The following is a 22,989-nucleotide window of genomic DNA, read 5'->3' as shown; positions in this document are numbered from 1 at the left end:
GCTCTTAGATCTGCCTCATGCTACATGAAATGAATCTCCACAGAGTATACTATCTATAAACAACTGAACCAAAGGTGGAGGATATCTGTGCAGGACTTTAACGTGTCTAAAACACTGAAAAGCATGGCTGCAATTTTGTTTAATGACTTGGCATGTCCTGAGCGTCCCGCAGGTGCGTCCTACAGCTCCCAGTAAATGGATCACTAAATCAGCACATGGCCAAACAGGTGTCCCTCTTCCAAACACCTGTCAAGACCTGACTCCCTGTGCTGGCCAATCAGAGGCAGCCGCGCACAGGCATGGCCGTAGAAGGGACCACATGGAGCCCTGAAGGCCACCCAACCCCAGACCAGCTTTGTTCTTACATGTTGATGCTGCAAGAAGCTCTAGACTCTACAGTGTTTTGACCTAGAAAACAAAAAGTTAACCATCAGCATGTTAAAAAAAAAGTCAAAGAGAGCAAACCTTGAAACTTCTCTAATAGAACAGTTAATAGAAATGCCTCTTGAATCTTGAGTGGAGTTGTAAGGTTTGTCCTCCGGGGAACAGATTTGGCTGGGCATGAATACAGCTGATGATGGGTTTTTCAGTAGCATTTCTAATGAGAGATATGGGCTGTTTGTTACAGAAGGGGGTTGCAGAGAGTATGGACAAGGGAACTTGTGTAATCTATTCACTAGGCCCTGAGAGGCTCACAAAGATGAGTGGGAACAAGGCCAGCTGCTATTTTCTCACAGCAGTCCAAACCTGTATTGATAGATATTTGGCTCTTCAAATAAAAATGAGACTGAGCGGCTGACGTCAAACCAACCAGGCTCTATTGTCTGTGTGCATGTGTGTGTGTGTATGTGTGTGTGCTTCTCACTGTGATATTCAACTTCTTTCTCAAACGTTTCCATCGCAGGAGGCCTTGAGGCTTCCTTAGCCTGGAGGGGGAAAAAAGTCATCTCCACCTGAGCCCTGACTATTAACCCAGCTGCAACCAAGGGGAAGATTCTACCTCCGACTTATGAAACCGTCTCTCCTGGTTACAAGTATGTTTATAAAAGGCTAGGAAGCAATCTTGCATACCTTTTACAATCTGAAATTGTAGTGTAAATGTGCCAGATGTGAGTAGAAAAGATATCAAAATAAAGAAACTATAGACACATGATGTTCACGTAATGCTCTATTCTGGACCTTAGGTTTATTCTCAAGCCTTATGTTCACTTTTTTATTGCAAAATTGAAGCAAAAACCCTTCCATGGATTAAAAATAAAACGAACGGTTGCATAAGCCACCTACATCACCTGTTTCTTGAGGAGTACTTCAAGTGGAATGGGCCTAAGCAATTTACTCTGCTGCTGTGAGTCTTGGAAAACAATTTCACTCTGATGTTCTCCCTCTCTTGTGTCAGGAGAGCTTTCTGCGTTTGACTTATTCATGTACTACACAGTACAGTACGTGTAAAGAAGGCTGGGTGAAAGTAGAAAGATAGTGGCTTCATATGAAAGCTCAACTTCAAAATTGTGGGGGAGATGGCTGAAAGGAAGGCATGAAGAGACTATTTTCTATAGTCTCTTCCATTGTACCTGAATCACACAGTAGTGTTCACTTACAGTAGCTTTCAGAGTTGGCAGAGCACCACCTGACCTCTGACTACTGCATCACAGCTCTGATTACAGGCCCCTCAACAGCAAGACAGTTTGTTGAGTAATGGCAATACAGGGAGAAATCACACAAAATGCTCCAAAAGTGGAGAGCAACATGAAAGTTTAATGTAGGTATGTTGGGCTGGTTTCTGCCTCCTTACACAGGAGCTGTTTTAGCCGCTTGGTGTTCAGCTGCCTCGTCTCTTTACCTCGCTCCAGCCGGGTCTCCCATCCTTTTTGCCCTGCAGTGCTGTGAATTAGCCCTTGTGCCCACCGCTACACTAAGCAAGGTAGCGTGCTAATCCTCATGACATCACCATTGTGTCCAGGCCGTTCCATCTAATGTGCTTATCAAAGGGCTTCTTTGAGTGTGAACGCACTAGGAAATCAGCATGGGGAGGCGGCTGATAGGAAGGCTTTTATCTGCTAAGGAATATTTCTGCTCTTATATAACATCTTAAGAGACTTTCACCACCATCATTTAGTCTTCATTTGAGGTGAATAAAAGTCTCTTTTGTTTGCTCTTCAGGCAATGGTTGAGCACTCGGTTAGTGTAATGTGGGAAGCCTTCTTTTCTCTGCTTCCTGCCACATATTGTGAGCTAGGAGTTGAAGGGACAGTTAGACAGGGAGACTCTGTAAACCCAAGACATATCTTGTTTAATCTTATGACCGTTACACATAATTAAGTGGACTGATACCAGGATATGAGGCTGGATTTGCGTCCTTCCTTTGGCCATTGTCTAGATATTCAGTGGACAGGAAGAGCAGCAGGAGGAGGAAACCACTCCACTCAACTGTCTGCATTTCTTTGTATATTGTTGTATTGTAGCTGCTAAAGAAAAAACAATGTACATAGTGAAGTCCAATCCACCTGACACTACAATAACAATTCACCACATTTACACACACCAGCTATTTTTCCTCTGACGTCTCACTCAGGGTGGAAGCGAAAAGCTGCTACAATGTTGCACTGCTTTGTTAAAAGCCTTAGAAATGATCGTTGATAGTTATCCTCGCTTCACCACTTAATCAGGAAACTGGTGATAAGTAATGAACATTCTCTGTCCTTGAACCCAGTTTTCCACTTTGCCTCAGTCCAACTCCATGAGGGAAGTAACTAGCATTTCTTGATCATGATTCTATATAAAGTCATCTTTCCATGGTGCTGTTTGAACCTAAATGTAGGTACAGGGACTAACTGTTTTCACAAACAGTGCATTTTGGATTTGATTATGAGCCCATGTAATGACTTCCACGACAGAGCCATGTCTGTTTTTAATGCATTGCAATCACAGCCTTTGAGTGACAGCATGGCCTTGTCCCTCTTCTACAGAGAGGTAAACATATTATCTAAATCTGTTATTACGTACAGTAGTCGATGAACAACTTAATGCACAGGAACATTAATATTGAAGCAAAATAGTGGCAAACCTCCTCACCTTTAAACTTGGTCTCTCTGGCCCCTCTTATACTCAGTCCTGACACTAGCCAATTGCAAGTTACTGTGAATAGCTTGTACAAGTTTCTCCAAGCTTCTTTTCTAGCTTGGCTTTTTCTGCCCAATCTCTTGGAAGCAGGTTGCAGGCATCAAGTTTTAAAGGAGCATATGTTTTTTACCAGGCGTATGACTTTTAACCAGACGTATGTTTGTTTTGGAACTAATTTTCTTTGTTCAAGACAACTATTCAACAGATACAACGCAACAAGGTAATATATTTATCTGTACAGTTGTGCAATGCTGTTGTTTGAAGCGTGACAACAAGCAAACATTGTAAGTTTGTACCATATGTCAGTAGCTGGGTATATGTGGTGCTACGATGTATCCATAGGCTAACCTTTCAACTAGCAAACGTAACCTCAGTCTTCAATTTATTGATAGTCTCTCAAATTTGAACAGACCACTGCAGAATAAGTGCTGCATGTGGATTGGAATGAACATTATCGCAAACAGCTTTTAGCCTTTAGCTTAGCCTGTATCACTATTCAATTTAGCTTTCTTCTGCTCTTCTGTCCTTTTTCTGTCTGACAGTTAGGCTCTTGGGTCCACCATCACGACAAAATTAATCCAAGAAATTGTTTTTAAGCAGGGAAAAACTAGATCTCTCTTCCCACTTCTAAACTTTATCGGCTGGCGTGGTGTTGTCATAGAGACTTCAACGTGCATTAAATCAATCCAGTCTTGCTTGCCTATCGGGAAGCTACAAAAAAAGCCAAGAAGAAGCATTTTGAAATAACCTGCATTAACGCTGATTATCTCATTGTAAAGTGTGCATTACAAATGGGAATATGTCTTAAATGGCGCCTTTTTGAAGATCACTTTCTAAACTTCTCACAGCCCCTTTAAGAAAATGGTGTTTGATTTATTTTATTAAAAATCATGTTAATTCACTTCATTTTATTTTTATCCACTTTATTTTATTCTAATTCATTCTTAATAATTCGTATTTTACTGATTTGATGATATTCATCAGATCTCATTTCATATTGATTTTTAGAGCAATAATTTTCAATAAACGGCCCCTTCAGAGCTCACAGCTTTGAGATTGTGAAGAATGACTGATGTGACAAAGCTAATGGCCTTTACAGTCATTGAGAGTAGTCTCAATTAGCAGACTACAAATATTCAGTATAAAAGAGTAAAGGAAGTGAAATACAAACTGAGAACAAAATCAATCAATGTAATCATCCGGTTGAAATCAGTGAGGGCCTAAACACTGTGAACAACAAAAACAGAAGTATGACACACTGAAATGAGAAATAAGAGGATAATATAGATTATTAATAATCTCACCAATCATCTTTGCTACCTGTGTCTTTCTCTTTCTCACGCCCCTTCTCACTCCTTCTCTCATTCGTTCTCTCACTCCTTCTATCGTCTCTTTCTCTCTGGTCATTGAGTGGATCATTAGCTGTCAGGGCCCTTGAAACCATACCCCCAACCCTGAACTCCCATTCCTGCTTGCCTCTAAAATATTCATAAGGACAATTAGGAGTTCCGATAAGGCGAGTACGGAGAGCTGGGGGTGGGGGGGGTTGAGGCAGAGAGGGCAGGATATGCCAGCAGGACGTCTGTTCTGCAACACTCTATACCCGGACCACAGACCTGTCCTCATCAATCTGAGACACAGCAGCCTCCCTCTTTGCCCCCAGTCAGGCCAGGCAGCCAGGAGAAGGTGGCACAGTGCCAGCCAAGCCCCCCCACCACCCTGCCGCCCCTCCCCAGCAGGCTTTGCTCTGTCCTCGCCCCTGGGCAGGAGGGGTTGGCCACACCACATGCACAGTGGGAGGAGGGGGGCACAAGGGCAACCTGATTGTTGCACGAGCTCACCCACAGAAGCCGCCATGAACAAAAGCAAGGTCTCATTTTAACTATTTAGCCCACAAGGTCACTCTGTGGAGAGCACAAAGAGGGTGGACTGGTGGCCTGCAGTCTTCAACATGACTACCACAACTATAGCTTTGTAATTGGATCAAACCAAACTAGGTCGGCTCATTATCTGACCTATTTTATGGTGTTGGTACCACTGTTTACGTCGGGTACAGGGTTCAGCGTTGAGAACCCACTGACACGCTATCAACAGTAAACACAGTAAAACTATCAGCTTTCACTTCACATTACAGGGCTTTAGTTTTATACCCCCATACTGCTTAATTAATCATGCTCCCCAATTCTTTAAAAAAAAGTACACATACACACTCATTTATCTGTGATAATACAGACACCAAGTTCTATCCAACATTGTTCAAGTACTTTAGCGCTACAAGTTTGTTGCAAATAGAAAATCAGAATTTCCCTTGTGAAATCTCTGAATAAAAGCACACAGACAGAACGGCGATGCTGCAGGGTCAAAATTAAATATAAAAAAATTAAAAGCATGTGTATTGAAAATACTAAGAATAGCCATTTTTATCCCAGACTTTTTTAAAAAGTGGATACTGTGGCATTACTTTCCTGGCAACAATCAGATATAGCCAGAGTTGAGAGTTGAAGGGCCTTTTAGCTTTTCTTTGAGAATTAACAGAAATAAAGATATTCAAAATTTTATTACTTTTTGTTTATTTTTCTACATGTAAAACTAAAACTCTGGTCAGAAAAATAGTCCAGCTGAAATTTGTTGTCCTCTTTCATATGCCTTAGTTTGTGAAATAAACCAAGAGAGAAGACATCAGGTCTCCAGAAAATCACAACAGAAGTTTAAAATAAAAAAAATGTTGAGCCTTAAAACTTACAATTTAAAAAAAAGGACAGAGGAGTTACATTTTTTAAAACACATGTTATGGGCTATCAACTCATTAGTGTCAGTGGAAACTAATGTTAAGAAGGAGGCTCTATGGCTTGTGGTATCTTGTTGTTGCTGCTGTGTCCTTTCATCATATTCTCTCTTAAGAGACCCTGATATCAAATGAGACATTGCTGAGAGCATGGAAAAAAAAAGCTCTGACGTCAATGTCATACATGTGCTAAAAGCTAAAAAACTCTTAGCAGCAACCTGGTAAGAAAAACATACAGGGAAGAATCGATGCAAAGAAGAAGAAGACCCCTTTTTTTAGACCCAAGTAATCAAACTACATGTTCACAGTTTGAGAACCATAGGCCATTACCCCGCCATCAGGAAACAATTACTGTGTGTTGGTTCCCCAACCAAGGACACATATTACAGAGTAATATGAGCATTACCTCAACTGCTTCATTACGCTGAGAAAACTACAAAAGAGGACTGGTGACCCTTTTTCACTAAAAGCCCAGAGGAAAAAGAGTCCTTGTCCTACAAAAAGGGGCACTTTGAAACACAGCATGTCTCTCGCAACAGAACCATTAATACTGTCTCACTCATATGGAGAAAGGAGACTCTTCAGACGACTCTCACCACTCTGCTCCATAAGAGATAAATGAACATATAAATGAACTGGATAATTCACACTACCACTTCTTATCATGAAATGTGATTATATTAGTTATTACCACTGTAGCACAACTCTATAGTATAAATGTGCGATAAATAAAAGGTTTGAAGGAATACATAGCTGACATAGGTTACACTTCAAAATGCTGAAAAATGTTGTCAATTGTGTACAAGTCACAAAAAACTTATGAATGGTAGATACTGTAAATGTAATCTTTTAGTTATTTAAAGAAAAGTGAGCTGAGTCCAAGCAGCAGTTATGCTGTGACTATGCAATAACTGTGAAAAAAGTGAAATAAACAACATTCATCTGAATGTGACAGCATTCCACTATTCTGATGTATTTTCATGTGGAGTCATTTGCACAAACGTATAAATGCATATGCTGTCGGTCTCTATCAAATATCTATTATTGGAGATATTTTTATTTGGCAGTATCCTATCTTACAGTAAAAAGGGCTGACTCATCAGTTGAGGCTACTTACTTTAACTGTAAGTAACATTAGCAGACATTTTCCTGTAGTAAACAAAGATAGCCTTTCCCTCTGTTTTTACTTTAACATATGTGAGTTATTTATTTTTAACTTGCCCTACTGCACCGGTCTGAAAATAGAAGCTGCTGCAGTGTGAAAGGTGTCTGTATTTGTTTTGACTGGAAACACAGTTGGACCCTGGAGCTGGTTAAACGTCTGCTCCCAGGTATAAACAACCTTCTGAACACAAAGGAAGTATGAAGCAGGAAGCAGCTCGTATTGAACATGGGTTTTTTATATCAGCACCAAAAATCAGAGAAACTATGACACGTATGGCTACATTGCTCCAAACCCCCTCTTTCCTCTCTTTACAGGCCTCGTATTAATGTGGTAACAAACATTACTTGATTTCAAAGGAGAATCACAATCACATAACCATGCTTAAAAATAAATTTATCACAGTAATCACACTTAGGATAAAAGCATCTTACCAAAAATAATCTACAGAGCCTTGCATGATATATAGTCAGAATGAAAATGTAGAAAACAATATTAATATCACTTCAATAAATCCCAGGAGGGCAGAAAAGCACACACTTTTTTCTGTAATAATAAAAATGGGCTGCGGAAAGTTTCACATATATTGAAAAGCCTTGAAAAATCAACATCAATAAGTCTAAGTCAACAGAAATGATATTTGATTTAGCTTAAAAAGGATTTCTCATCATCGCTGCCCTGAGCTTATTGTACAAAAAAAGGAGTAAGATTATGTTTTTGTGCGGAGAAGTGAAAGGGTAATGCTAAGAGAGGGAGGTGGGTATTCAGTGTCTGAGAGATGACGATGAAGCGGCTAATTTGAAGCCTCATTTATTCAATTAATGGAACTTTTTAGCAAGCGAGGTTTCTTCTAAATGCACAGTGAAATAAAAGCTTTCTCTAGGTTATGCCACTTTTTATCTAAGTCAGGTCAAACTAATATTAAAGAAAACATCCCCAAATTCAGGGATTCTGTTGTTATGTGATGATGTTAAGACATTAATCATTTTAAATGTTAGGCAATAAAACACTCTGAGAAGCTCACTTTGAAATTTCTTTTCCATTTTGTGTTCCTTTAAATAAATGCCACGAGGTTCGCAGAAAGTAGCCAGTAAAAGTTAAAGAAGAAGAAAGAAACAAAATAGAAGTCAAGAGAAGAGGAAAAAGTGGAAAACTGCCTGAGTGTTTTGTTAACTGAATAAACATTTTTGGGAGTGCAACAAATTCTAATTTCATAAAACCTTATTGAATTTATCTTTTTGGTGACTTTTTCAGTGTTCATCTGATATTAAGAGAATTACACAGCCTACCCAGGCAGTGCATAGTAACAGTCATAGATCAGAGAGGAAGACATTTATGTTATTGTGAGAATTATGTTTGTTTACCTTACCATCTTTATGATTCCCATAGTAGTGCTACCACATAAGATAACTTGACATTAGCCACAGCAAGAGCCTCATTGACCATCCTTTTATGTTTCTGTGTCTCTATCAGAAATGTACACCGAGTATAGTCTGTATCTTCCACTTTGAGCTGTCAGAACAAAAACAGACACAACAGAGTTTAAAAGTAAAAAAACATGTTTAGCATGTCTTTGTGGTCATGTATGTTAATTCTGATCTGAGAAATCTGTTCTTGTAATCTCCAACCTGGATATTTGGCCATCAAAATACAAGTTTATCTTTGTCAGTTTGTTAAAACTATCTTTTTAGGCTAGATTTAATCTGAATGGTTACCCTTTCTGAATAAGTTGCAATGCTTTTATTTTAAAAGTCTACACAACTCTGTAATCTGATAAAGTATAGTTCTTTTTCTTCTTCTCTCTTCCAACCCCCCACATCCCTGCACTCTTTCCCCATCTTCCATTTCCACCAGCAGGAGGATAATTGATCAATCATGCTAATTGAAGAGTCTGGACAGCAAGCCCACCATAGCAGATGTGCCAATTTGCATTCATTAAGATAGAAATGAGTCTTAATCACTGCTCAGCATTTGATTGACAACATAAACATCCCCTGTTTGAAACTACTGGTGCCCATTCAGTCCACTACACTTTAAAGTTTGATTCCTGAACTGGTTGTACTATTTTTCTTTGGGTGTAAACTACACCTCAGTGCGTTGACTGTCTTAATCAGTTTTAGAAAGATACAGAATATGGGGTATGATGGTAAATTGAGTTCTCTGCTGTGATTGGGTTAAAAGCTTTTGTCACAATGGAATCTGCAAAGGTCAATAACATGGCTTGGCATTCAGTAATGGTCAAAATTTTCATATCTCATTGAATTAATACTGCTCGTTTTATGACAACAGATGATACTGATCATGAAATAAAACCAAATGGAAATTACCTGATAATTTATGCTAGTTTCCTCTCACTGTAATGCTCCTTCATGAATAGAGAGTAAACACTCTTTTTTTCCAGAAGTCCCGTTAACAATGGCCTCCTCTCTTTTTTATTAGGAAGATAAGCAGTATTTCCCTATGAATGAAGGCGGGTTGTTTACTCTCATAACTCACCAGGGTAAAGAGGAGCAGTAAAAAGGCCTATCTTGCAGTCCATTTCTTATTTACAGGGCAACAATTTTTCACTTAAATCACATCTTCAAATTGGGTTAAAGACAAATCACAGGCCTGATTTTATTAAGATTTAAGTGTTGACTTAATGTCAATTCCGTGTGCCTGCAAACATGATTACTCTTAATTTTAACCTTATACCTAAATTGTTCTGAATTGCTTAAAGAGGGGACACATAAATGCCAACTGATGCCTGTGAAGTGGGTCTGTGATTTCAAGTTTTCTCCTGGAGACACAGTGATGTTTCTGTGTGCCGGAGAATGGTGTGAGGTTATCATGGAGCATGAGCAAAATCTCATTAGCTCCGCCAGCAGAGAGGGGAGGGAGAGTAAATATTATTAGATTAATGTAATGACTAACAGCAGCATTTTCATTTGTGGTATAAACACAATTCAATACGAAGCACAATAGGAACAACACCACAGAACATTCAGTCATGGGCACTCTGTTTGGTTAGCAAACAAATATATTAGAAACCACAATTACTTTGAGCAGAAATGACTGCATGTGTCAGAGTTTGATCTGAAAACTGCACACTGTGGAGACATCACAACAGACATTTTTCCTATTTAAGAAAAGAACTTAAGTAAAGAATAAAGTAGCATGAATGTGGCCAATGAAACTTCTTTTTTTTTACCATTTATAGGAAGCAGCCTTCCTTAGGCAGAAATAATTTTTTGTTAAAGTGCTTCATTTTATTCACTAGGCCACAAAGGTAAGCACTGCAATTTGATGAAATTGATGGAAAATGACTTCCCTCCTAATACTGTTCAGAATGATAAAAAATGAGGATGGTTCGTGTCGTGCATAAAAACATGGATTTCCTACAACACTACTGCACTCCAAGCGACTACCTGCTGCTTTGAGTGCTGTAAGGATTAAGACCATCAACACATGCAAACATGTCCAAATACACACGCCAACTGACACATCGGCGCTTGCTGCTCGGCTTTGGACTGCAAGCCAAGTTTGAGACAAAGTCCACAGCCCTCCACTGGGTTATCAAACTGTGGCCCAGGCATGCATCCATCTGTGGAAAACATGGAGACTGTTCTCCCACACTACACAGCTCGGCCTTTATCTACAGATGGTACTACTGAGCAGGAATGTGACCTTTGATTTAGTATTTCACACGGAACGAGCTTCCCAACGAAAAGGAGGAGAGGGTTTTTCTGGCCTCCTAAAGCGGACAAATGAGCACATGATTGTTTGCACGGCAAAGATTGGTTTAGCACAATTTAATAACTTAGATAAGTGTCCACAGTAAGTGTCCTCATGTGAGACCCATTTCACTTCATTAAGGGGGGAAGGGTTGGATTCTTCGTGCGATATAAACCCATGAGCTCCTTCAGTTAGTGTACTGGACCTGTGCTGCTGAGTGGCACAAACACAGACTTCTCTTAAAGTATGATCATGTCATATCTTTCACCGATTACAAACCACCTCTGACACTAGCTCTCTGGCCTCGTGAACAGTGGGGTTGTGTGGCGTTGCTGTGAAGTGGACCGGCTTGGTTACTTCTGCTCCGCTTCCTCATTTCTGAACCTTGAGCACGTAGCCAGCAGGCAGAGGGCTGTTTGTGCATATCTGCAAAGATGCTGGCCGAGTGAGCGGGGACAACAGCGGCTTGTTCTCGCCTTTTATGTAGCAGGAGCAGCTTCCTTCAGAGTAGTACACAGAAGGGCTAAATGGGAAAAAAACAGCGAGGGACCACTGGTGCTGCATTTGGCACGATGTATATCCATGCTGTCAGTCCAAAGATTCACGGTATAACAGCCTGAGGTAGAGAAACCTCTTTGATTCTTTTAGGTTTGCTTGTTTAAAATAAGGCAGCTGACAGAGCCACAGCAAAAAATAAATATATAACTAAACCAAATAAACAAATAATTTTGTGGTCACTATTACGTAATGATGGGATGCATCCATGTATTTTTTATGCAGGTGAGCCCCTGCTCTCCTCGGAGGGCCCCTGATGGAGAAGTGACTGCAAGAGTCTACTGGATGCCAGAGCACTCTTCTGCAGCTCTGCCAAGCAGGTAATTCACAAGCAGCAGCAGCATGAATAAAAGATAATGGGCCACAGCTGACTCCTTTATGCTGCATGTAATTTCACTAATTCCTCCAAGAGAAAGTCTCTCCGAAGCAAAGGCTTCACAAGACTGTTTCTTATCTCACCCCTCGCTTCATGTCTTCTAATTGAGCAGAGGGGATAAAACTGCTGTATGTTGTAGTGGACAGGTGGCAGGTAAAAGAAATGTGAAGTGACAATGTGCAATGTTTATTAAAAGTACCTTAAAGCAGAAAAGATGAGTCTTTTTAAAATAATAATCATAAAAAGGAACAGTCAACTGTTGTCAACATCATACAAAGGCTTTTTGAAAGGCATTAATGTTTATCATAAACGCTTTCATTTAGTCACAATGAAGATAGCAGGCTCTAAAAGAAGGTCTGAGAAGTCAGAGAAACCACAAGAGAGGCTATGAAAGAGGTTTGGAATAGGATGTATCCCTAATCATTCTCATTTACCCCAGCTTTTCCACTTTTGGCTCACGGTTTTGTACACTGGCATAACAAGTGGCTTACTCTTCCGCTAGTTGTCAAGCATGCACAGCCTGCCAAGAAAGCCAAGTGCTTGTTGAGTTTTATAGAGCGGTATGGAATGTACGAAACACTGTATTTCAACTACGGAAAAACAGCCGAGCTGATGGTCTGTGATGAGGAGCAGCCAGAACACTGAGCCCTACAGGTACAATATCTATGGGAAACACAGGCAGCAGTGGTGGTCAGCAGCCAGGGTGTGCAGAGATAGGTTTTCCACGTCAGTTGACGGGCACAAGAGAAACTGAACTTATCAGGGAGAGCAGACCTCCTGTGCCCTATCTGCGTGGTGACGAGAAGGAAACTGTTGCTTTGTCTAGCTGTTGTTTGTTAAAAGCTTTAACCTTAGAGAGCCAACCAACCTTTAAAGCCTTGATATAGTAAAGTGTTTTATAGTCTAAATACACTGTTAGTATAACTACTACAACAACCTTAAGTATTAAATATGAACATAGGTACTGTAAAAAATTATAAAGAAGAGGAAATTTTTAATTATTAAGGGGGAAGAAAACCTGATGAGTAACAAATTTTTCATCACAAAGTAAGGAGGCGGCATTCACTCACCTCTACAATGTCAGAGTTGGTTCTGCTCTCATGGGGTTCGTTGTACTCTGTGTATTTCAGCAACACTTTGTCCATGTCCGTGCTGGCGTACTGGAACAGTTTGTTAGAGCTGTTGAAAATGATGAGGGCTATCTCACAGTCACACAGTACGCTCAGCTCATAGGCCTTCTTCATCAGGCCAAACTTCCTCTTCGTGAAGGTAACCTAAGGGACACCAGAAACAAAACCATCAGGTAAACGGCTTCTCTTTACTGAATTTACTCAGTTACAAAATCAAAAAACAAGCCGTATGAACAGGTGTAAATGTTAACCTAGTATATGGAAAATTCTTTAAGTGTGTTCTAGGTTTTCCAGTCTTGGAGAAAAGTATTTACGTCTTTTATCTTTTGTTTTGTTGTTTGTTTTTTGTTAACTTTAATTTTTGTGTACAAAGTTAATCTCAGAACTTTGCCTTTCAACAATAACTGCCTCGGATTGGGATGGCCCACTTTAGCCAACAGTAAGCAATGAACCACTTCCACTCAAGATTTCTTCTTCTGTGTACCATAGTTTTTTTAGCAACTTTACAAACACTTATGTGTCACGATCAAAGCCAAAGTGACATTCATCCCTGGAAAATATTCTTAAAATTACTGACAACATTTCTTATCTTATTACACCTCCTAAAACAGAGCCATTCAACTGTGTCTGGTGAGTCTCAGCTTCACCGTAAATAGAAAATCACATAAAAAAGGCATCAAGCAGATTGTATCTTTGACCATATAAATAGTCAGCAGCACTTTCAGTCTTTTTTTATAAAGTGGATTGGAAAAAAAGTTATCGTTTTTCTCCAGCAGGTGAAATGTTTCTCTCTGACTCACGTGACGTGCATTCTATGGGAAAATATGTCTCCTGATATGGTCTGTAGACTTTATCATCATCATTTAACTTTTTCACATGGTCTGGTGTTGATAAAGCAAACTAAAAATAGTAAAAAATCGTAAATATTGAAGAATCACAATTTAAACCAAATCTGTACCCCAAAAATCGTAATAGAATCGAATCGCAAGGATTGCATATTGTTCCAGCCCTATAGATCAGGGGTGGCCAACCTGTGGCTCGCGAGCCGCATGTGGCTCTTTGCCTTTTGGTGTGTAGCTCTTTGATCCATTCATAAAAATGTATATATAGTTATGAGTAGTGGTGTGCCGATCAATCTAAACTATATTTATATGGATGCTAACGTTAGGATCAGTTGGGTTTCAGTTTCTCTTCTCTAGTATGAACTGAAACACACAAACACAGTAAATCTCGCTTTGAAAATTGGAAATGTATTGATTTCCATTTTATGTCATTTGGTTTATGTGTGAGAGGAAGTGTGTTTGTAAGACCACGTGTGTGTGACGTGGCTCTGTGTAGTACCACTGTCTTTTTTGTAGCTCTTGGTCTCTGACTGGTTGGCCACCCCTGGTATAGATTATACATCTCTTTGTTGAATCTGTTAATAGGGAATGATGAATTGGTGTCCGTACAAATGTATTGGTGAGGAAAACTGTGTTTTCACTTTACCCCTGGAAGTTAAAGTAAGCAAGAAGACGCATTAGAAGGAAATTGTGAGCACTACACCTACTGTAGTGTGATGGAGAAGGTGTACAATCAGTTTTTGTGGTAAGTTGCTCTGCTTACGTTGAAAAGGTGTTTTTTTCTCAAGTTTCTAATGAATTGTACCTAAAAAGCAAACAGTCCCATCTGGAGAGAACAATCTAGGTTAAGTCAGGGGAAGCATTATTAACAGTCTCGTTATGTTACAGCAATGTTAGTATAACCAAGGTGACAGATAACAAGATCAGGATTCCTCCTTTAGGAATGATGGCAATGACACAGTGCACATCTGAAACGTCTAGTTATCAGGACAGAGGTCAGGGTCGGAGGCACGAGTCAGCCAGCTGAGTCAGAGCTTTGGCAACAACAGGGGTCCATACATTACTGTAGCCCCTGACTCCATATACGGAAAGCTATCTGTGTAGTGCAGAATAAGCCTTGTAACATGAGCCCTCAGATGGGACTTAGGGTCATACATCACTCAGATGGTAACGCTAGCCTCTCTGCAAAGTGACTTTATGTCCTGTATCTCTGCAGCTCTGTCTCTGTGGCTGCCTCAGACTCATACACACGTTATTATGTTACACCACCTCTTTACAGAACACGCAACAGTCATTTCTCAAAGCCAAAAACATCAGTCACTAGAAGGGAGGACAGAAATAAAGCTGTTTTCTTCTTTGGGTCTCTAATGATTGTTTGCAGAGAGAGTTTTTATAATATGTGTATCTGAAATCACAACTTCAGATTTATGTCTTTATGGGTCCAATCAAATGTGTGTTACACAACGTGGCTGCGAGTAAAAGCTGTGCTTGGAGCCACAGAGGAGTGCATGTGCCTGTATTCTTCATCAGTTTCACTGACCTACTAAGAGAGGAGTTGAGCAGATGAGCTGGCTTTGTTCAACTTTAATTGGTCACAGCTTGCGGCTATACCCTCATTTTAACTGGTATAATGCAGTATAATCCTATGTGTTGCATCGTGTCTATAGAACCGCTGAGGCAGGGGTGACTCCAGCTGTGATCAATTAATTTTAAACCTGTCATACTACAGGTAACTGCACAGGAGCATTACTCCTGCTGTAGACACACTGGAGCCTGGCCTGTGTCATTTTCTGTTCAGTGTAATGATGTTACTGGAGCTCTTATAACAAACCAAAATCTGAGGTGACTTTTCTCGAAATGAAAGATAAAAATACAGGAGACTGAATCAAATGACACGTTTCTGCACACATGAAGCCTTTGAATGGGTTTGGTGGCGTGGTTAAAGATCTGTGTGGTTTTGTACGTGTCATTTTGGTGAGTTTCTCTCTGTGGATCTGATTTGATCATTCTCAGATCCATCCTAACCCAGCCTATGCTCATCCTTTCTGACTTAACACAAGGGCAGACAATTCCCTTATTCACCTGCTTAGATATTTGTTTGTTTGCTTAACCAACTGGAAAGCAGGGACTGTCATGTGGGGAAATGATTAACAAATTGTATGCTCTTTAGCAGATGAATGTGGCTGTTAAGCCATGGAGATGTCACCTTTCAGCAGGAAGCCCAGGATGAGACGCTGAGCGAGGACTTTGTTCCACCTGGATGCATGGCAGAGCGCTGAGTGCAGGGCTGCTGACCCAGCCACCACTTCATTTCAGCCTTAGCTGCAGCGCTGAGACCTGGTCCTCGCCCCAGCCCCAGAACACAGCCCTCACTCATCTTCTCTTGGGTACTTACATTTTACAGCAAAGTAATTACCCCTTTTTCACATGCCTTAATCTTCTCCTTTCGCTGGAATATTCAAAAAGTTCAGTTTAGTTCTCCTGAAAAGTCATAAAACTTCTCTAAGCATAAAGACCAACATATGCAACAATATCTTCTCTGGGTGATGGTAAGACCGTGGAAAGCCACAGACATCCTTGAGGTCAAGTAGGAGGTTCAATGGCAATGCTTCCCTGTGGTTCATGCAGTCAAAGTCACCCACAAAGACACTCAATGTGGTCTCAAAAATGTAAGCTATTCCTATAGAAGGATGTAGAACACGTGTAGTCTAGGTCAGTGATTAATCCCATATTTCACAATGACAGGATTAGTACTGGGGGTCAAGAAAACCACGCTGAAGTACAACAAAACCAAATGTAAGGGCAAATATAAAGCGATCTACATAACTTTAAATAAAGAGGAGCAAGTCCAACTTTCTCAGCTTTTGATAAGGTCATTATAACAGCTCACACAATGCCAGAAACATCAGTGACTAAACCAGAATTTCATTTAGGCGACGCCACGCTGAAAAGCTTGACCTTTAAGAAGCACTTACAATGTCAAACTGAGGCAGTTATTCCACTCTCAATTCACACTTTCTGCACTCCCAACTTCTTCTCAAGGGCCTCAGCACCATTACTTGTTTTATAAAGCTTTAATTGAGCTTGGTGATTCAGCTTGAATTCTTTTTTTTATTGTACTGAAGTGTTCAATGCATCAGAGTGGTGCTGCTGTGGCAATGAAAGGCAAGCAAATTTCACTTACTGATGGAAATCTTGGTTCTTGGGTACTGGTAAAAAGAAACTAACAAGGACATTAAAAAATATTTCAACTATTTCAGTCTTTGCTAACTGGAGAAACTGGGCTCATGAACTGCGGCTTCTTTTTCCCCTGAATAAAGTTAGCTGGGTTGCGTCACATGCAGTGCAAAGCTGGGAGATGTCATGGTGTGCCATGACAGTAATGCAGCCAGAATCTACAGGAAAAAACGTACAGCCTGTCACTGATATGTTTATTTTTTCTTTGATAACTTACATCTTCCACCAGAGATCCTCGCCACAGAAAACTCTTCAGTATAACCTAACAAACACTCTCACAAGCCCGACTCACACTTCCACACAGAGCAGAAGTGTCAATCATGAGGTCTATCAATGTCTGTCCACAGGCAGAGGTGCCAAGATGACAAACAAGACATCTGGGACTCAGAGTGCAGCTGTGACTGCTTCGTGGCAGCAGACGCCTGAGTCACTAACACCTTCGGAGGGGTGAGAAGCTGGCGGCCTTATTAGAACCTCATGTCACCTCAGACGACCCCCATGGCAGACATTAGAGAAGGATGCAGAGTAACTGAGGTCTGGCACCAGCTGGCAGAGTGACCGGGGCCCTGTGGCTACTGCCCTGGCTATGTAGTGCCAGAGTGTGCAGGCCTGGGAGACAGGCCGAGGCCAGTGCGGCTGTCTGTGCGGATCAGCTCTCACTAGGAGAGGGGGCGGCCCCGGGATCCCTATTTGGACAAGTGAGGGCGCAAAGGCCTCGTCCACTGAGTGGGTTTGACCTTGAAACCTACAGTAGCTGTGGCTGATCCTGTTTAGCAGAGAGTGACATGCTGGTTAGGAAAACAAAGGTACATCTCTTTAAAGGTCTGTTTTATATAAGAACAATACAGTCCAATAACAACTGGCTTGTTTGTATAAAAACTTCCATTTTTACAACAACGCATGCTGTATTGATAAAATTGTTAATTACTATAGGGTGTCCTAAAGTCTGAGGATTTTAGTGACACATTACACTCTGAAAAATGTCAGTCTCCAACACACAACTTCATGATTTGCTGCCTCAGCACAGTTTTGTGGAATCTACTTATCATCTTGAGCAATGACGGTACTGTACATGCTCTTCCTGTCAAACTGAACACTTTTCCTCTGTGGTCAATCAATGAGCTCTTTACCTGTCAGAAAAATAGTGACAACCCCTCAGAACTTCAGGTTTGGGTGAGGGCTGATTTATGGGAGATGCTGCTCCCTGGAGAGAAAGTGAGACAGAGAGCTGCTCCGTGCCTACAGGCAACTCAAGTGCCAGCGCTAAAAAACCCAAAATGAGCCACAGCAAGGGCAGGCAACCCTCCACCCAGCAGCAAAATCATCAAACTTTTAATGACTTGGGCAATTACCCCCAGTGAGCCTGCTTAATGGCATCCAGAGGACGTCAACAGACACTGCTTACCAGGCTCCACCAGCCGTCTATTACACTAACTCACAGAATTAATGTGTTTGGTTACTTCTTCACCGTTACTCTCCTGCTAAATCCACACACAACGCTGCAGCTTTTCTGAGCAGTAAAGAATGCAAAAAGTTGGAAAGATCTGTTTTTATTTTTTGTCATTTAAAGTTTTAAAACTGTCAAGTGGATTGAATAGTCCTGTGGCTTAAAATTTCATTGTGTTGAATGTTTCCACAGCATGGCTCTGCATGTGATGACAGATAACAAAAATGTGAATGTTTGATAAGAGTCTGTAATTAATGTTTGTTTCCGTGCACAGAAAGGTAATAATTGCTGTGAATGTTTTAGATGAGACTGTGCTGTTGCCTGGTTGTTACCTAGCATCCATTTGCAACCACAATATGAGTCTGCCAGATGACTGTGCCACTCTGTGTCAGGACCATCATCACTTATGCAGGGCATCACTGGGGAACTTTCTTTACCGTCCTACAGTATGCATGAAAGGACTTCTGCTGCATTCATGTCTTATTCTGCACTCTCTTCAGAAAGACACACACTATAGTGCAAGCATAAAGCTGCACTCAAAGCTGATGTGTGCAACAACATTATAAATGATATTCTTCAAATAAGCTAATATGTTTGCATCCTACATAACGCCTTTTCATAACATGAAGTTATGAAAATGTGTCACAACACTGCAGGTAAGGAATAAAGTCAAATTTAAAAATAATAAGCTAGCTTCACTGCCTGTCTCAACTCTGCTCACACAATTCTTGATAGATTGTGCAATTACAGACCTCCTTGGCCTTTGGCACTCTCTGTGTTATAAATCCTGAAAGGTTAACAGCCCTCCTAAAGCACTTGTAGTGTTAATGCAAGGTAGGCCCAGTTGTCTCCACACAACATCCTGTATAGCAATTCTATCTAATTAGCCCACTTAAGGACTTCTTTCATTTTAATGCTATGATAGCTAGCAGCAGAGCAGCAGAGATAAAGATTCAAATTGTCTCCCGACAATGGGGAGCATATGCTAATGGCTATTCCCCTTGGTTAGAAGCGCGCCCAAGGGAGAGAAGGCACTGTGCGCTTCATGGCTCAGGAAAAAAACAGAGGGAGAGGGAGACACAGAGGCATACATCACTTTACACCAAAGCTGTAGCACGGTGGCCTATTGTCGGAGCAGATTCTCTGCTGAGCCAGCTATAACCAACTAAATACAAGAGGAAAAGCCTGCGCTCTGCTGATAAACTTTCTCACAAATTAAACAGTGAGACATTTAAATCTGATGCAAACACTTGGCTTTGGGAGACACAATAATAAAAAGCAACATCTAAGCCCCACTTAACTTTGAAACAAAGCATCAAAATGTATCCCCTCACTCCCTTTGGATAAAAATAAATAACGGATCATATGAAGAGTCAAAGTGACCACCGCGCCAAAAGTTGACAACCTGTTTTAATGTGATTTTTTCTCTATTCTTCTCCCTTGTGTCACAGGTTCCAAACCAGAGCTGGGTTACGCTGATAATTGGAATCAATTTGTGTTGTGCACCCAACTCAGCTGTGAGCCCCACAGTTACAGGCAGGAAGAATCAAAATACTCCTGTGCTGGTACCGCGTCATGCTAAAGCTCTCAGGGCTCCAGTATGAGTTCTTCTTTCTTTGTCATTCCATCTGGGAAAAGATGCAAACAACATTTTGAGGACTTGTCAACGAAATGGGTTTGACTTAGCTATGGGAAATGCATCTTCATATGTGGGTATAAATTTCACTTTCTTATTTAGCTCAGAACCGAAGGTAGCATAGTTAGCAGAGATGGACAAAACCATCGTCTAAATATATCCACGCCTGTTATTCTTGTTCTGACAGACTCGGGCTGTTTTGAAAGTGTTTTGCTGTTGAGGAGTTTATATTTAACATGAGCAGACAGAGTGAATTCCAGCTCTTTCCCTCTCTGCGGCTAGCCGGGACCAGTGTAGCCAAGTCAGAGAAGGGTGCTGTGTGTCCTGTTGACCCACCCTGCAAATGAGAGGGTGCTGTGGTACAGTGGCTGCGTCTAATTACTACCAAACAGCTGCAAACACATAGGGCTACAGCGAAAGGGGCCTGGCCATACAGCCAGACCAGGGGACAAGCCCTGCAGTGTGGGGAGGCCACAGGCGGCCCGCTGTGCTCCTCGCTTCCCTCAACTCACTCCCACGCCATGAGGCCCCTGCTGCAGCCCAGCACTCCTGCTGCCTCATCAACTTCTCTGGCTGAAATTGCAGGGTGGCAGGGGAATCATGTCTGTAAATATGACCGCACTGACAAAGAAATGTCACGGTCCCTGTTCAGCTGGCGGGGACATTGGGGAGGGAGGTATGTCTGTTTAGATCACAGCTGCTAAACTCTGGAAAGGCAGAGAGGAAAAGGGAAGACGGCTGATAAATCAGTGTCCTCTCCACCTGTCTGAAGGTTACAAACAGAGGAGAGAAACGTGACAATATTAAGACAAAAAAATGATTTAATTTTTGATAAAGTTTGTTAGATGTTATGGTTACTGTCGCAAATACAGACAGCAAGTTAGCTAGCATTATAACCATAGACTGTATAATAAATGGGCGTAGTCTCCGTGATGTCACCCATCTGCTTCTGAAACAGATTTTTGAAGCAAATTGTCTGGGGAGGCCATATTGGAAGTTGGGCAGGTTTTTAGTCTCCACACTAACAGCTTTAGGGTGCCTATCAGTCACGTGAGCTGATCTGTGCCTCTGATTGGGTGAACTCGTGATCTTAATATCTTCTAAACTGCAGAGTAAAAGAAAATTCACCCCCTGTACAGTGTGTGACGAAAGTGAAAGTAGCAATTCAGACAGGAGATGCTTTTTGTACCAGGCTGTAAATATGTTTTTTTCTTCTGTGACAATGTCTCTTTTTGGCTTGGTGTGTATGTCATCTCTGGTTCTTTCTAAGCCAACCTCAAGTGGACACTCAAGGAACAGCAGATTTTAGCACTTCCAACTGTCTCATATTTTTGAATGGAGGTTGCCACTTGTATAAAACTTATGGAAAGTTATGCAGGCAAATAGTATGCTAGACAGGTAGTCAGATATTCATGAAGCTAGCCATTTAGCCATCCAGATACATACATGGATTGATTGATCTGACCGACACTCACCTGCCTGTTCCTTTCATCCATGATCCGGGTGATCTGTATCTTCTTCCGCCCCATGGCTGGGTCCTTTCCGGTCTCTCTGACACCTCGACAATATCAGAAAACAACACAATTTCTTCCCCAAACTCTCCTAGCACATTGTGCAACAGTCTCTCTTTCGGTTTACACTCGTTCTTCTTTCTTCACCACGCCCCAATCTAGAGGAGAAGACACAGAGAGAGACGGACAGAAAGAGATGGATGAGGGTTTGAAAGTTAATTTGACATTTAAAACTGAATCCACAGGCACTTAAAAGCAGCAGCGGGCTCTGCTTTCTTTTCTCTGTCACATTCAGGAATTATGAGACACATAGTGTAAAACTTTATCTCCTCATTTTAAACTTGAACCCCGGTCATAGGATGGCGGCTTCACACTCACAGGGCATCTGAAGGAGGAAAAATGGCAAAAATGGAAAGTAGAAAAACAACTAGCTTAACTTAATCCAATAGTTAAAAATACAAACCCATACTTTATAACCTTTTTTTGAGTTTTTGTAAAAAAAAAGTGTGTTAGCTGTGTTAAATTCACTTTTGGGTTACTCAGTTATTAATTATTGATATTTGATATTTGATGTATCTTGTGACCTTTTCACCGTGTTATAAATTGTAAATTCAGCTGATGAGTTTAACACCATAAGTGTGAGTTCTGTTTTAGCCAGAGGCTTCTGGTGTGTATTTCACCCTGAAGGTGTTTTTTAAGAGTTTTAAAACTGAGTTTAACCTCACTAAAATACTATGAACCTGAAAAGGGAACCGTTCTCTCCTCTTTTGAAAATACTGAGTGGAATAATCCACTTTTATTGCATGAATCTAAAAATCTGTAATCATAGAATATGCAAAGAAGCGACTGCATTGTTGGATGTTGCACTTTGGTCAGTGTCTGCTCAGCTAACCGCCTGCTTGCTGTCACTTGATTTTCCTCTGGATTCACCTTGTTTCTATGTTCTGTGACAGAACTATCAAGAAAAAGTTTGTCCACTTTGCCCTGCCTGTGGAGACTTTCTCTTCCAGAGCTGACCCACCTTGATGCCCCCTTTACCCTTAAGATGATTAAGAGAGCGCCCAGTCTGGGCTGACAGTAGCTGAAATCTCCAGGGCCAGAGGAGGAGCCACAGGGGCAGGGGAGGAAGTGAGTATAGGGGGCTATATTCCCAAATGAGCTTGTAACTTGGCCAGTGTTTCACAACACATTGTGCCCCAGGGAGCAACCAACTCTGTCCTGTCTGTGCTTCTCTGCAAGAAGAGATATAGTCCCCTCCCTGGAGGTGCATCCATCACTTACATTCAGCAAATAGAAAATGTCTAAACAACTACATTTCCCCTGGGTATAAATGTAGAAAGGTTAACAACCCGGGCCATTAGATGCAGTCAGCAGTTGTGAAGGGAGGAAGCCAGGGGCCGAATTGGCAGTGAAAACGAAAATGACCAGTTCCAGTGGCACACAGTCATTATGGGTTACAGATGGACTGGCATTA

At 41.1% G+C, this 22,989-nt stretch overlaps 1 protein-coding gene across 4 annotated transcripts in view; it reads right to left on the bottom strand.

Moving 5' to 3' along the window:
• mef2aa (myocyte enhancer factor 2aa) overlaps positions 1–22,989 on the bottom strand; it is a 62,156-nt gene that overhangs the window by 17,691 nt on the left and 21,476 nt on the right. For all 4 annotated transcript variants that reach the window (XM_074677266.1, XM_074677269.1, XM_074677265.1 and 1 more), the window contains exons 2-3: positions 21,480–21,673; positions 12,783–12,986 (exon numbers count right to left, since the gene is read on the bottom strand). In XM_074677266.1, the coding sequence (XP_074533367.1) occupies positions 12,783–12,986; positions 21,480–21,533 (258 nt within the window). In that variant the 5' untranslated portion in view covers positions 21,534–21,673. The remainder of the gene's footprint in view (positions 1–12,782; positions 12,987–21,479; positions 21,674–22,989) is intronic.

This window comes from Halichoeres trimaculatus, unplaced genomic scaffold, assembly GCF_033239565.1.
Source record: "Halichoeres trimaculatus isolate MK-OKI-2021-1 unplaced genomic scaffold, fHalTri1.1 fHalTri1_scaffold_10, whole genome shotgun sequence".
Taxonomy (NCBI): domain Eukaryota; kingdom Metazoa; phylum Chordata; class Actinopteri; order Labriformes; family Labridae; genus Halichoeres; species Halichoeres trimaculatus.
The sequence above is the reverse complement of the archived record's forward strand: the minus strand, read 5'-3'. Positions and strand labels throughout refer to the sequence as shown.